This window comes from Morone saxatilis, unplaced genomic scaffold (genome assembly GCF_004916995.1).
Source record: "Morone saxatilis isolate NCDOM2014 unplaced genomic scaffold, NCSU_SB_2.0 Contig19, whole genome shotgun sequence".
Classification (NCBI taxonomy): domain Eukaryota; kingdom Metazoa; phylum Chordata; class Actinopteri; family Moronidae; genus Morone; species Morone saxatilis.
In genome coordinates this window covers 18,879,174-18,893,101 of record NW_023339751.1, presented here as the reverse complement: position 1 = coordinate 18,893,101, position 13,928 = coordinate 18,879,174, and the positions used below count along the sequence as shown (strand labels likewise).

The following is a 13,928-nucleotide window of genomic DNA, read 5'->3' as shown; positions in this document are numbered from 1 at the left end:
TTTTTAGATTTAGTATTTGCTATTTGTATTTCTTTTGCGTAATATCACCTGACACTGAGGCAGTTTTGTCAAACTTATGTGTCAGCTGTCTGTTATGTTAAGTAAACTGTTTTAAATTCACTTACAGCAGTGCAGTCTGTTTGTAGAAGAAATGAATTGAATTATGCTGATTGAGTTACCCAGGAGGCCTCTGTTTGCGGAACATAATTGTGTTGATTTGTTGTTTGCAGTACTTCAAATGCTTAATACTCAAAGGAACACATGGTGAGTTTGTGAAGTCAGCAGCTCAATGCAGGTTTAAATGATTTATGTCTCTGAGATGACAATGTTAATACTATTGCTATTAAAAGCAGAGTCCCAATTAGAAGCAGGTCTCCTTTACTAGCCTGGTGTGGCTACACGTTTTGACAATTAAAGGCAGGTCTCAATTAGAGGCCTGGTCTGGATTTTATAGAAATTCTTTGGATGTATACAACCTCTTAAAGCCCACTGAGATGTTTGAGCGAGTTCTTAGCTCTGTATCCATTCCTCCATTATTTATATTCTATTAGTCTGGAAGATTTCACCGATCAAAAGAAACTAAGGGTTTCATTGAAATAAATCAGAGTGATGAATATGGTCATGTGAAGTCCATTGCTACCTGGCTGTATGCTGGCTGTATGCTGACTGCCTTAAACATTCACATTCAAGTGTCATGGTGGCAGCACAGAGAAAAAAGTACGACCTGTAAGCTGTTATTTGTCAGGAGAAGCAGCACAGTGAGAAAGTATTTCCATCTTTAATGAGCAAGGGTTTTGTGCAAAAGGAATTAGATGCCCATAGACGCCTGTCCCCAATAAAAGCAGGGTGAGTTCAGTGATTTAAGCAAAAAGAAAAACTAATATAGGAAGTTTTACAGTATAAACACTAATATAGGGAAGTAGAGAAGCACTGTGTTGTAGCTAAAGCCTGGAGCGATTCAGCCTCCCTGAACAAATGACCCATGTCCATAACAGAGTAATCATCTTCCCCAAGCAGAAAGTTCTATCATTTTTGTGGTATTTTTGGCTCATAATCTGTGGTAAGTCTGTTCATCTCAGGGGAACTTGTTTTTAGCTTCCATCATGTATAATCATCTTGTAGCGGTATTATCAGAGTGTGAATTACACAGTGTGCGCATTATACTACGTAATGAGCAAAGAATTCAAGTAAACATGTTTACCAGATAGTAGAAACTCATTTTACATCATCTCAAAATACATGCTCTTAGACCTACGTGAGTTATCGTACATCAGTAAGTTGATAGTGGAACTTATATGCCAAAAATGACTACTACAGTAGCATTTTATTAACTCGTAACATCTGTCTCTCTCCTGGGAAGTTAGTGCCACAGTGACCCAGAGTCTACCACCATCTGGTTTAAATTTCCTTCAGTTCAGTTTAAACCAGTTATCTGCTTATCTGATTGAGTCACTTTTTAACTGCTCATGCCTGATTAACTTTGCCTCCATGGTTTTTAAATTTGAGCTTTGCAGAAATGATGCCACATGTTTTTACAAACTGTAGACTTTGTCTTGTTAGTGATAGAGAAATATTGTCATCTTACATGTCACAGTGTAATAATTGACAGGGGAAGGTACATCAGTCCAGAACATCACATGGAGCAAAAGACTGCAATTTGTGACTGGACATATTGCAGAGTGGGATCCAAATGGGAAAGCATCTATACAGTTGAAATGTTTCAAAACAAGACACTGAACTTCCTAAATCTGACCTTTGACCTCTGACCTGCAGTAAAGGAGAGATTCCCACAATAACATGTGAAAATATTATCAATAATCTCCTCATATCTGCAGCTTGAACCACCATAACTGTGGATTTTAAACCCCCACTACACACTAATATTAGATTCCAAAATATAGCCAATCATACTGCCTCAAAGGATCATATCTCAGAACACTGAACATGATTTAATACAGCACATAAGCCATAAAAGTAATAATAAAACAAGACTGGAATGGAGGCTGTATCTCGGCTCATCTCCTAATAGCTGATGTCTGTGTCTTTATAGTGGCAGAAAGAAACAGAGATATGAAACATTTTACTAGCTGAGCTGCCTGGAATGACTTACATATACTGCAGGCCACAGCTGAGCTGCTGTTTTCCAGAGGAGAGGGAGGAGAGGGGCGTAGAAATATCTTCTCTGTGAGCTGCTGAACCCCCAACCCCGGCACTGGATCAGTCCATGTTATTACACCTGCAAGCAATGAGTGGGCCAGCAAGATCTGCTGCACACTGGAGATCAACCAAGGAGAATATTAGGCTTCCCACTGCTGCTCTTTTTCTCTTCATCCTCCTCTTTTCTCTTTCTCAGCCAGCTACTTTTCTTCCTGCTGGTTGCATTCTGTTTTTGTCTTTAAAACCTCATCAAAGGAAGTTTGATGAGCATGGATTCTCTGTTTCTGGATTGAGTGTCTCGCTCCAGGGCAGCTTGACAGTAAAAGGGACTCCACAGTGCATCCTGATCCATTTATGTATGCTATTATTCAACTGTTTTCTTAAAGTCTGACTTGACATTTGTTTCATCCTCCTTCTTCCCCTTTTCCTCTCAATCACTCTTTTTCTTTTCCTTCAATTCTTTTCCTTTAGTCCGTGTGGAAACACTGCCAAGACTGTTAAGTCTTCCACCCCTCGCTCCTGCCTTCAATATATTTGGACAGCCAAGGAGGAAAACTCCTGATAATAAACTCCAGAACAAATCAATTATCCCTGTGCCAATCTCAGTGTGTTGAGAGCGGATAGAGCGAGCTTTTCGCAGAAGATCAGCAACTTTTCACTTTTTGCAGACTTTGCACAGCAGAAGCAGTGTTTCATAAGGCGAGTTAGTCAGGTGTTATGAAATATCTTTGTTTATCATTAGCAATCATTAGCATGACGGCTGAATCATCACATCTTTAAACCCAGCAGTCAAGCTGTTCTTTACAGTTTGAAGTCTATATCAATAATTAGTCTTTTGTAATGACTAAAACATGCTTGTTTGGTTGATTGGCAGAAAATCAGCAACTACTTTGATAAAAAATTTCATTTTTTTCCAGTAATTTTTCAAGCAAAAATGCAAAACATTCTCCAGTTCAAGCTTCTCAATTGTGATGATTTGCTACTTTTCTTGGTCTTATGAGATAACTGTTCATAATATTTTGGTTGTTTGGACTGTTAAACTGTCAACCAAAACAAGACATTTGACCACTTAACCTTGAGCTTTAGGAATTCACAATGCATTTTTCTGTATTTTCTGACTTTTCACAGTTAATCAATTGAGAAAATAATTAATCTTGTTCAATAATAAAAACACATACTACATAACGACTAACAACAAAAACTACATGAATTTTTCCCAGATTATACTTTTATAACGATAATAAGCATAGCCATCTACAATATCAACAATTATTTGTAAATCATCATATTTAGATGAAGAGTATGAGTTTGAGGAAAGTATGAGGAAAATTGTGAATGCGTGGTTTAATATCTGTATTAATGAAATTACAAAGTCATTGTCACTGTCAGATGCATTTTTCATAGTGAACTTGTGACCTTAGACAGATGCTGCAGCAACACAAGCTGAAATATTTCACAACTGTTGTGAAATGAGGGAACAGGCGATTTGCTGAGATCTGTTGGCTCATATCTTTTTGCTTTGATTTGATTTGTAGCTCAAACACAATTACTTTTGCCACTCCCTCAGCTAAACGTCATAAACCACTGTCTGCTTTCTGTCTCCTGGAATAATGCTTTACTGCTAATACTACACAGACAGGAACTGCTCTTTATGTTCTTATTGAAAATGGAGAGAAAATTTATGTTCTCTTCCTCTGAGCATTTTTCTCTGACAAACCAGCCGAGTGGAGAAAAAACATCACAGTCTAATTCAACAGGAGAAAAGGGAATTCACAGCCACCTGCGTCGAACTTGACATCTAAGCAATACATATACACAATCCGACATCCGACTCTTGTGTTTCTCACCTCTGTTGCTCTGTTTTTAACTGCAGAGACTCTCAAGGGATCTTTAACGAAAACTCTGTTTCACCTCCAGCAGCACTTGACTTCTGTGTCTGCAACCTGCTGCTCCACAGTGTCAGAGCTACATGATAAATGGACAAAAGAGGCTCATTACATGAATACTGCTGACTCAAAGTGTTGAGCCTTTAATGGTTTGCGTACTGTTGTGTTTTCACTGAGGGAAAGCAAGAGAAGTGGCCTCGTGACTGCAAACAGGCCATTTCAAAGCAGCAGAAATCAGTGGAAACGAGGCAACCCCTTTTTGTCACTTAGAAACTAACATGAATAACACACTGTCCCCTCCCAAAACCTTTACCATCAAAGGCCCCCAGGTGAATACATGTGACCCATCGTCCTCCTTCAATAGAACAATGTGTTCTCAGTCATCTGTCTCAGTCGGTAGTTTAAGACAAAAAGCCATTAACAAGCACTGAAAGCCTTGTAGTGTTAACTGACTTCTTCACATCTGGATGCATTTTCAGATTAGCCCCTGACAGCTGTTAATGCAAGATATTCGTCAAAGTGAACGTTTTTTTTTTTTTTTAAAGTAAACCTCTCCTGCCGCAAAGGAGCAGGCTCATTAAACTGGGATAGGAATATAAACTTCTTCGGGTGTCTAAATTATAGTAAGACCTGTGTGACTTTTTATCATAACTTTTGTGACATATTAAGCCCAAAGATCATGGCGATATACTGTTTTTGAACTGCAGTTTCCTGAGGTTGCTTTTCAATTATTGCTCTGATGCAGACATGTGATGATGATGATGATGATCTATGATTCCTTTCTTGTATTTATGAGTTTCTTTTTATTTCCTGTTTGGCCATCCAGGCTATTATTGCCCAGGCTCACAGCTCATCTTCTGTTTATTCTAAACAAACCGCTGTTCCTGTTGCTGGAAAAGCTCAGTGAGAGGGATTTTTCCCATATTGGTACCAGCTCTCACAGCTTTCGTGAAAGCCTAGTAGGCTTATACATTACAGCTTTATATGAATATAGAGTTGCAAAATGGAGAATTGTTCATAGAGTATCTGCCATGCTAGAGGCTCTGTGAAGCTGTTCTAGCATGCTAACATGCTCACAATGATAATGCTATTATGTGATCGTAAAACGTTATGATGTTTAGAATGTTCTCCATCTTAGTCTAGCATGCCAGTCATTCGTTTTGCAGATCATAAACAAAAGCATTGGACAAGTTAAAATTCTGACCTGATGATGGCAATAGATGAAACCCACCAAATGTATTGTAATTAATCCTGTAGAGGACATCAATTTGTGTACAAAATTTAATGACGATCCATCCAGGAGTTGTCAAGACAGTTCACTTACAACCAAAAATCTCAACTTCAAGGTGGTGCAAGAGAAATGTCAGGAGACTAATAAAGTTATTAGGATTAATCCTGTAGGAACCATGAATGTGTGTACAAAATGTCGATGACAATCCATCTAATTGTCTTTGAGATGTTTCAGTCTGCTCACCAAAGTGGTGTACTAACAGACTGACATTGCCATCCCTGGAGCCAAACCACCAACCTGACTAAAAAAAACGGAACATTATCACACTAAACAGCACAGTGAACATCCTCAAATACTGTTGTAGATCAGCTCCTGTTTCACAAGACGCAAAACCAATAAGGAACACCAAAGGAAAGTGAAGGCTATATTGATTTTAGCATACTACAACAAGCCTTGTGGTGTTGATTAATTACTTCCCACAGTGAACCCCTTAATGACTATATCCAGCCACCCGGCTGCTAATTAACACGCTATATTAAAAGGCAAGCGGAAGTGTCTAATCTAGGCTGGTGGTGGTAGAGCTCACAAGGAAGTCACTCTGCACTCAACCCGCCTGACTGGGTTCCCAAAAACCCCCAAGACAGCCATCCAGGGACTAATTTAGCCTTTGTTCAGGTTGTGTGAAAGGAAGTGGAGAGCTCTCTCTTGGGGAGAGTAACTGGAGAGCGACTTGTCTGCTGGACTGTCACTGTTCATTCAGTGAGCTGATACTGGCTGACGCTTGTGCGCTAATGATGTCACAGCAGTGTGCTGATCTACTGACATCTCTCTGGGTTGTTCCCTTTCTGTCTCTTTCTTCTTTTTGAATCAGGGGAGGTTAACAGGGCATGCATGTTCTTCTCCACCATCATACTGCTGTGCATCCACACATTTACATTTATATTTCAGACATTTCTCTGACCCTTCTCCCTCACTTCCATGATTCCCAAAGGAAAGTGTGTATGGCTTCCAGTTGTTTTAAGGTTATTATTATTTTACTCTGTTTGGGCCTATAGGTTTATCCTGTATCTTGTATTTGAGCTTCTACATCCTGGTTAATTTAGATAAAAACAAATAATACATCACTGTCATATGCTTTTTTTCTCAAAATGTGTTGACCCTTAATGGATTTTTGTCAGTTCTAGTAGAAAAATGAGCGCCTTGAACTCCTCACTGCAGGTCATTCAAATAAACCAGACACACTGCACTCAGCAGATGATAGGATTTCAAACCATGACAGCTTGAGTAAACATTTATTTTGTAATCATTGTGAAGCAATACTGGCCACTGCCTAGCTGTACCGCTCTCACAGTCAGCATAAAATGGAAATGTGATGTATTGGCTTTCACTATCAGCAGCTAGCAGGCCATATGTAATCAGCGCCATGTTTCTCCTGAGGAAAAGTGATTCTTCAAACCAAGGATCATTGCGCAGTTTATGCACAGTCCAGGCTCTTCCTGGTTGAATGTGGGTTTAATTTCACACAGACATAGATCTGATAACCACCCAGATGAGTGTAAACGGGTAATTTGCTCTCCCTGAAAAGCTATTTCTCAGCACAGGCAAAACAGATTAATTTAATTCTAATTTCAAAGTGATATACAGCAGCAGACCGAGGTGCGGTGACCTCAGTAGTGTGACACTGTCACAAAGACTTTTGTGTATAATGTGTCCATAAACTGTAGTTGAGGAATTGTCTAAAGATCCTAATAGACATTATCAACATAAAAATATCTTTAATGGGAAGATTCACCCTCTGATCCACTTTTACACAATATCAATTTGAGGTGTTTGGTTTTTCACAGAAGTTACTTAGTGATGAAGTGGTTTGTAATAATTTACATTGTTTTGGTACTCTGTTCCCCTCCACCTGACTTGTCGACTTCAGTTGAGAAATGACCTTTGTTTCCCAGAACACATCAGCAGCGCCTGGAGAGCAGGTGTGAGCTTGGGTGCTGTCAGTGAACGGTGGGCGTATTGTTATATTTTTATGATTGCACCTGTGTCCCTCCCTCAAAGGTAACATATCTTCTGGCTGTATTGCATTCTGGTCTGTTGTTATTGGAGAAACTGATCTCTCTGCCTTGTCTTTGATGGATTTCTGCATTTATGAGTGCTGCTTATCAATGTGAAATGGTTCCTTTGGAAAGAACCCTTTGCTCTTTGATTGACTGACACCAAAATATCTGATGTTGATTATTTGATGTTTTTGATCTCTGAAATCTTTGGCCATGTATACAAGCACAAGCTTTTTCTTTTTAAATGTTAGTGTTAGGTTTTTCTTTTCAGTTCAATGCACATTACTTAAGCATAGGGGGGCTTAACTGGAACTAAGGCTGCAACTATAATTATTTCATCATTGATTAACCTGGCGATTATTTACTCGATTAATCAATTAATCATTTGGTCTTTAAAAAGACTATAAAGGACTTGTTTTGTCCAACCAACAGTCCAAAACCCCAAAATATTCAATTTAATATAATGCACGCCTGTAAAAGCCTTAAATTCTTACATTTGAGATCCTGGAACCATCAAATATTTTATTTAAATACATAAATGATTAAGCAATTATCAAAGTAGTTGTTGATCTTATTGCCATTATAACTGACCTGCAGAAAAACACACTTTATATGAATGGGCTACAGATCATAAAAAGTCAACCTGGCAAAAAGGTGAAGGAGGAGGGAGCAAATAACTGTAATGACGAAATTTGCAGAGTGAAATTTGGTACCAGATCCAATCCATATTTAACCCAGTTGTGGCTCTGATGGCAGCGATCCAAGAGAAATTTATCATGGCCTTTATCTGTAAATCCAGGCTTCCTGTAACTGAGCAACGAGCAACAGATACCACCAGACACTCTGCCATGAGTCAGGATGTCACAGTTCAAAGCAGAAGATGCTTATCTGGCTATATAAGCGTGATGGCAGTCATATTTCCACAGGGAGAAGAGAGCAAGAAGGCATCTGTAGAAGGAGGTAAATGGGATATGATGAGTCAAGTTGCCTGAAGATACAATCAGTAATATTTGTATATTTGTGTTTGTTTTTGTGTTTGCCTTGTTGATAGACGGGGGATATAGCTTTCTGGAGTATTCCCTACTCATCATAATTCCAAATACCAGACTATTTCTATTTCAACATACATATTGTGTAGTGATTCTCAACCTGGGCCCACAGACACCCAGGGGTCCTTGAGGGGGTTTCAGGAGGTCCCTAGAAAATTGGGGAATGTTTTAATTTCCCATTTTTGAATTGACTAAAAGTAAGCCAAAGAGAGAATGTATAAGAATAAGTACTCTGTTCTTAGGTTTCACACGCTTCACTATTAACTTGCCAATCTACAGTATACTTAATCTTATCAGATGGGGGATCTCTGAGACTACATCTTCTCCAATACGGGTCCGCTGCCTGGTGTATAAAAATGTGGAGGTGCAGGCAGAAGCACTGCTGCAGATGCATCATGTCCCATTTGAGACAGTGTATGACAAAGGAAAATGATGGAGTTATTGTGTGTGTCTGTGTTTTAACTATTTTAACCACATTGTTAACCCCAAGGTAAACTCATTGATGTGTTTTTAGTAATTCCGAACCACTTTTGGGCTCTATGGCACAGAGGAATTAGATATGTCAGGGTTTTACCACACAGAGAATATGGTAGGATCAATTTCTTGTCACTTTTGGTCTTTCCATGGGATTTGTTGACAGTAAGAAAAATATAATATCACTAGTTTGCCATAAAGGAATAAGTTTGGTCAATAAACTTTTTCACTTAAAGGGAATTTTTATTTGGTTTGTTACACTTATTGACGCTTTTTTAATAGCTATGTACAACTATCTTGTATTAAACATTAAGGTGTATTTCTTGACACAAATACCTGTACTGCATCTTTATGTAAGCCATCTACACATTGAGACAGCTAAAAGAGGTACAAAAATGTTCTTAGTGGTAAAGTAAAAAGGCCCCAGCTCATGTTTTTCTGCTCTTCCCACACTACTGTAAGCAGTGATACTTTTGGCTATCTGAGCTCCACTGAAGTGGTTCAGACTCACTTGGCTATATCTAAAGGACTCTGCTTTGTTAACAGGTCTTTTCAAGTGGTCTAACACCAAACGCCAGAATCTCTGCGCTTGAAGAGTTGGCTTGGATCCTGGAGGACGTGTTTTTGTTGGCTCACCACAGAGGGAAATCGAGAGAGAAGATAGGTGTGAAACTTCCTCTCTCACTGCGCAGTGAGTTGGAGACAGCATCACAATCGATATAAAGATCACAAAAAGAACCACTGTGCAACTACTAATAAACTCCATCTGTGCGATAAGCCTACAAGGGCAAACGCTGCAGTGTGCTTCATAGTAAGTGTAGTGGCTCTCATCATATGGACTGGGACCTCTGGGGAGTAATGAATTAATTTGTGGAACCAGACAAAACATTTCCAAAACAAACACACAAATCAAAAGTAAAAATGTTACCAGACATCCGCATGAGAAGAGAGAGATGACCTGCTTTTACCTCCAATAAATCAGGTAATCATTAATCATGGTAGTGATCCCAGACGGAGTGTTCAATCACTGCTGACAGTCTGTACATCTCGCTTTAGTTTGGATTCATCAAACTCTGGCTGGAGAAGTGACAGTATCTAGAAACAGAATACGTTTTGGCCAAAATAGGGCAAATCTCAGCTGGGGGGATGCCGCTCTTCTCTATTGCAGCCCTGCTTTGTGTTTTAGGCTCAGAAGAATGTATTTGTAAATGAAACGATTCCCTGGTGAAGCATTAGGGTTGTTATGGTGATTAAGGGATGAAATGGCTTTTGCTGTGAGATTATGAGTTCCTCTGTTCTCTGTTTTTTTCTTAATAATTAAGCCATTAATGTAACATAAAAATGAAAGACATGCAAATGATCATTTTTTCCAGGAATAAGACACCAATTACTGAGTCTTGGGAGGGTGATGCATACAGGACTCTACTTGACCTTTGTCACTCTCTCTCACTGTCCTTCTATAATACGCTCTTTCTTTCACACAGACACTCACCGGCAGGCCCGTCCTCCTCCTGTGTTATGTCTGAATTGAGGCCTTTGCTGACATGTGGGCAGACACACAAAGCGTCATTTAGCACCGGGTCATTTGTCACATCAAAGCATTCCTTGACGCATAAAGGGAGGCTCCCTGTAATCTGTCAGAGTAAAATGTAAACAGGCGACACAGAGCGGCAGGATCAGCAGGCCCCCTGCTGTCAAATCGGCTCTGACCCTAAACCCCCCGAAATGCTCTCAGTTAACAAATACGTATGAGTGAAAGCCGATCAGAAATAATGCTTTGTGTTCTGATGGTAAGATAGATTTTGATCTCAATACACCCAACCTGTAAGTCATCCATGATACATTGTAGCAAGCAATCTGCAACCTGATTTAGAAGCACATATATTTCCAATTTAGTGATTTTTATTATGTGTAGTGCGCAATTTGAGCAGTATTATAATGTCAAAGTAGATGATATTTGAGTTCAGAGCTGAAAGAAAGCCAATACCTTTCCTGTGATTGTTAGGCCAACTCATTCAACAGATTCAGAACAAATCCACACCACAAGGGTGCTTTTCATTGTTCAATGTTCCAGATTTTTCAGGGGCAGTCATTTTCAGCTGAAAATTGTGGGTTCACTAAAAGCACAGATATGGCTCTTGGGTGAATGTTTATAACTATCAAAGGTTTGGGATAGAAACACTGACACTTTATATTCTGCTAGATCTCTCTGGTGATTTGAATTTCAATGAGCCTTTACAGTATCAGGTCAGACCTCTACCATCCAGCCCCTTGCAAAGAAAAAAAAATCCATAAAATCCACCATCTCTCTCACAGAAAATAACCCTGAGCGACATATAAAAGGATAAGATATCAATTTCCTGTTATTACGCCCATATCTTTTTTGAGATTAAATGAATCTGCTTCATATTGTCTTTCCCTCTTTCCCTCTGCAGTGCTGGCCTCCTTTCCCCTTTCCCCCTGCTATGCATTTACAAGCCTGTGGTTACAACCAGGGAGTGTGAAGGATGTGTGACCGTGTGTGTGTGTAAAGGAGGGGGTATTGATTTCTGATGGATAGTAGGTGTTTTATTTCCTCTAAACATGTGAAGAAGACCCCCCAGCATGCAGGGCTACAAGGTTGACACTCACTTATTAATGTGGATGGACCAGGAAATGGAAGTCTCATCGTCATTAGCACTAACCTGAGGGGATGAGCTTTGATACAACAGGGTCTTGGGTGAACTGAACAGTATGTTTTCATCTCAAATCTTTAAAATGATTTGTGTTTTATTGTCTTTCACCACACAAATACTTGCACAATGGGCTGCATGAGAATACCCTGTTTAATGATAAACATCAGTTATCTTTTAAGTAAGTTATCATTTAGCTTGAAATGTGTGCTTGGGGTTCTTATTACACAACCAATTGATATTTGGCTGGTGAATATAAAGTATTTAGGACAGCAACAATCATTACAAGGAAAAACCAGAGCCAAAAAATATTTTATCTACAGTCACAGTCAAGGATTAAGTGTCTTTGGTGTGCTCGATTTGACCAGTGTGATAACAACAACCCAGAAATGCCTCATGAATCTGTAAACAATCTGTAAATGGCACAAGAATCCCACCAATGGCTGATGCCCGGGGGCGTTTCTTCAGGCTTCAGTCGTCCAGGCGGCAGGCGAAATGATGGAGAGGCGAAGCTGCGTCAAGCTTGGCAGAAAAACCTAGAACACGACAGGAAGTATAACGATTAGACTTCAAAATAAAATAGATTTTTAATCCCTTTCGTGTCACAGTACGAAAAGGACATATGCACATTTTCGATTCTATCGTTTTTACGAAAGACAACAAACAACTGTAATTAGATGTACTATAGATTCATAGTAAAATAGCTCATGTATGTCCACAATGGTATAAGATAATTTAATTACTCGTTTCAGTAACGATTTTATGTTGAAAACCCCGAACAGGAACCGGTTTACATGCCGGTTAACTTACGCTCGCCATAGGAGCAGAGCGTCAAAGTATCAGTAACAACTGGACTAACGTTACTTTACTGAGGGAATTCCTGCCTGGGGTTGCACTACTTTTATTGAACTCACTTTTGGGACAAGCTCAAATGAATGCGGTGTCGCAGTGAGCCCTGAGTCCCGTCGCTCATGGTTACCTGTGGAGCAAATGTGTCAAGTGGCAGCAACGGTTTCCGCTCGTGCGGTGTTGTGATGGCTAGCCGCCGTCGCTAGCTGTTAGCTCTGCATGGCTGCTGCTGGTACTGCTGCAGAGACAGAGGTAATTAGCTTGCTACGCTCGTTCGGCTGCTAGTTGCTTACAGACAGTTCGCCATCTCCGAGCCCTGCCGATAAGGCCACTTGACGGATAACGCGTTGGATATCACAATAAGGTGAGTGTCATTCAGACACAGTTAACCTAGTTTCACATGTTAAGTCGTTAGCCTAGCAGCTGAATCACTTCGGTCAGCGGAGCAGCGGCTCCGACTATTCCCTGGATTCAGAGACATTCCCCCCAAATATTCCATGTTTACAAAATGTTTATTTAAGTCTCAGTTTCGGGTGCTGTCTCACGGTGCAGTTGTTGTACACTGGGCGGTTAACGCGGCTTGTTTAAACGTCATGTCATTGCTTTCTCTGTCCCAGTTTCCATACATAAATTCATATTTTATTATCAAACATCCCAAGTTAGCTTGCCACGCCAGTAAATAGCCCCCCGGCACGCCGTGCTGGTACTGGAGTCCCCAACACACATTCTTACACACCAACAAAGTGTTACGTTGGCGATGTAAGATAAACTGGGTTGTTATTACATCTCAATGCTGCAGACGGCAGTAAGGGGAACACTGTTGGGGACAAAGCACCCCTGTATCGGGGACGTTTATGGGAGTTAGAAATCAGCGAGTATACTCCGGAATGCCGGGGCTTTACAGGCTGTTGATCTGCTGACTGTATCTGTTTTTATCTTTCTTTTGCAGGCAGATCACCAGATGGAAATATGATGTTTATAACCAGTGGATTACTCATCATGCCTTTCGAAATTATGGAATAATTTTCATCATGCGCTCCGTCAAATCAAATCTCGACCACTGCTGCAGAGATTCCTCCTTACATTTGGATTTACCAGGCAGCCTTTAAAGACCAGCAGCCACGACTGGGTGTGCTGTCTTATCTTCTGATTTAGTTTTTTTTTTATAACGTGCTTCCGCTAAAACATTAAGTATGTGTCTATGCCGGTTGGATATGCTCAGAAACCTATAAACATTGACGTGAATTCGAGCGAAGGAAGCCCAAAGAAGGAAGTCCAGGGCGGGATAGGTACAGAGAAACTACCCGTCCCCAAAGAAACATGGCCTCGGTTTGGAAGAGACTGCAACGTGTGGGGAAGCATGCGTCCAAATTCCAGTTCGTGGCTTCCTATCAGGAGCTGATGGTGGAGTGCACTAAGAAATGGTGAGTTTTTTGGGAATAACAGTGGACCACAGTGCTGTCATTTAAGCCCCGTGAAAACTGTGTGTCTCTGTCTGTGCTGGAATGCTGAGCTCGTTCCTGGTGGCTATAATTCACACACACACACACACA

General features: G+C 40.2%; 1 protein-coding gene across 5 annotated transcripts in view; it reads left to right on the top strand.

Annotated features, from left to right (window-relative positions):
• Window positions 1-12,334: 12,334 nt before the first annotated feature.
• Window positions 12,335-13,928, top strand: part of ehbp1 (EH domain binding protein 1) — a 150,123-nt gene continuing 148,529 nt past the window's right edge. For 4 of the 5 annotated variants that reach the window (XM_035663568.1, XM_035663567.1, XM_035663565.1 and 1 more), the window contains exons 1-2: window positions 12,335-12,739; window positions 13,325-13,799. In XM_035663568.1, coding sequence (XP_035519461.1) covers window positions 13,696-13,799 — 104 coding nt within the window. In that variant the 5' untranslated portion in view covers window positions 12,335-12,739; window positions 13,325-13,695. The remainder of the gene's footprint in view (window positions 12,740-13,324; window positions 13,800-13,928) is intronic. The other variant, XM_035663569.1, reaches the window with a different exon arrangement.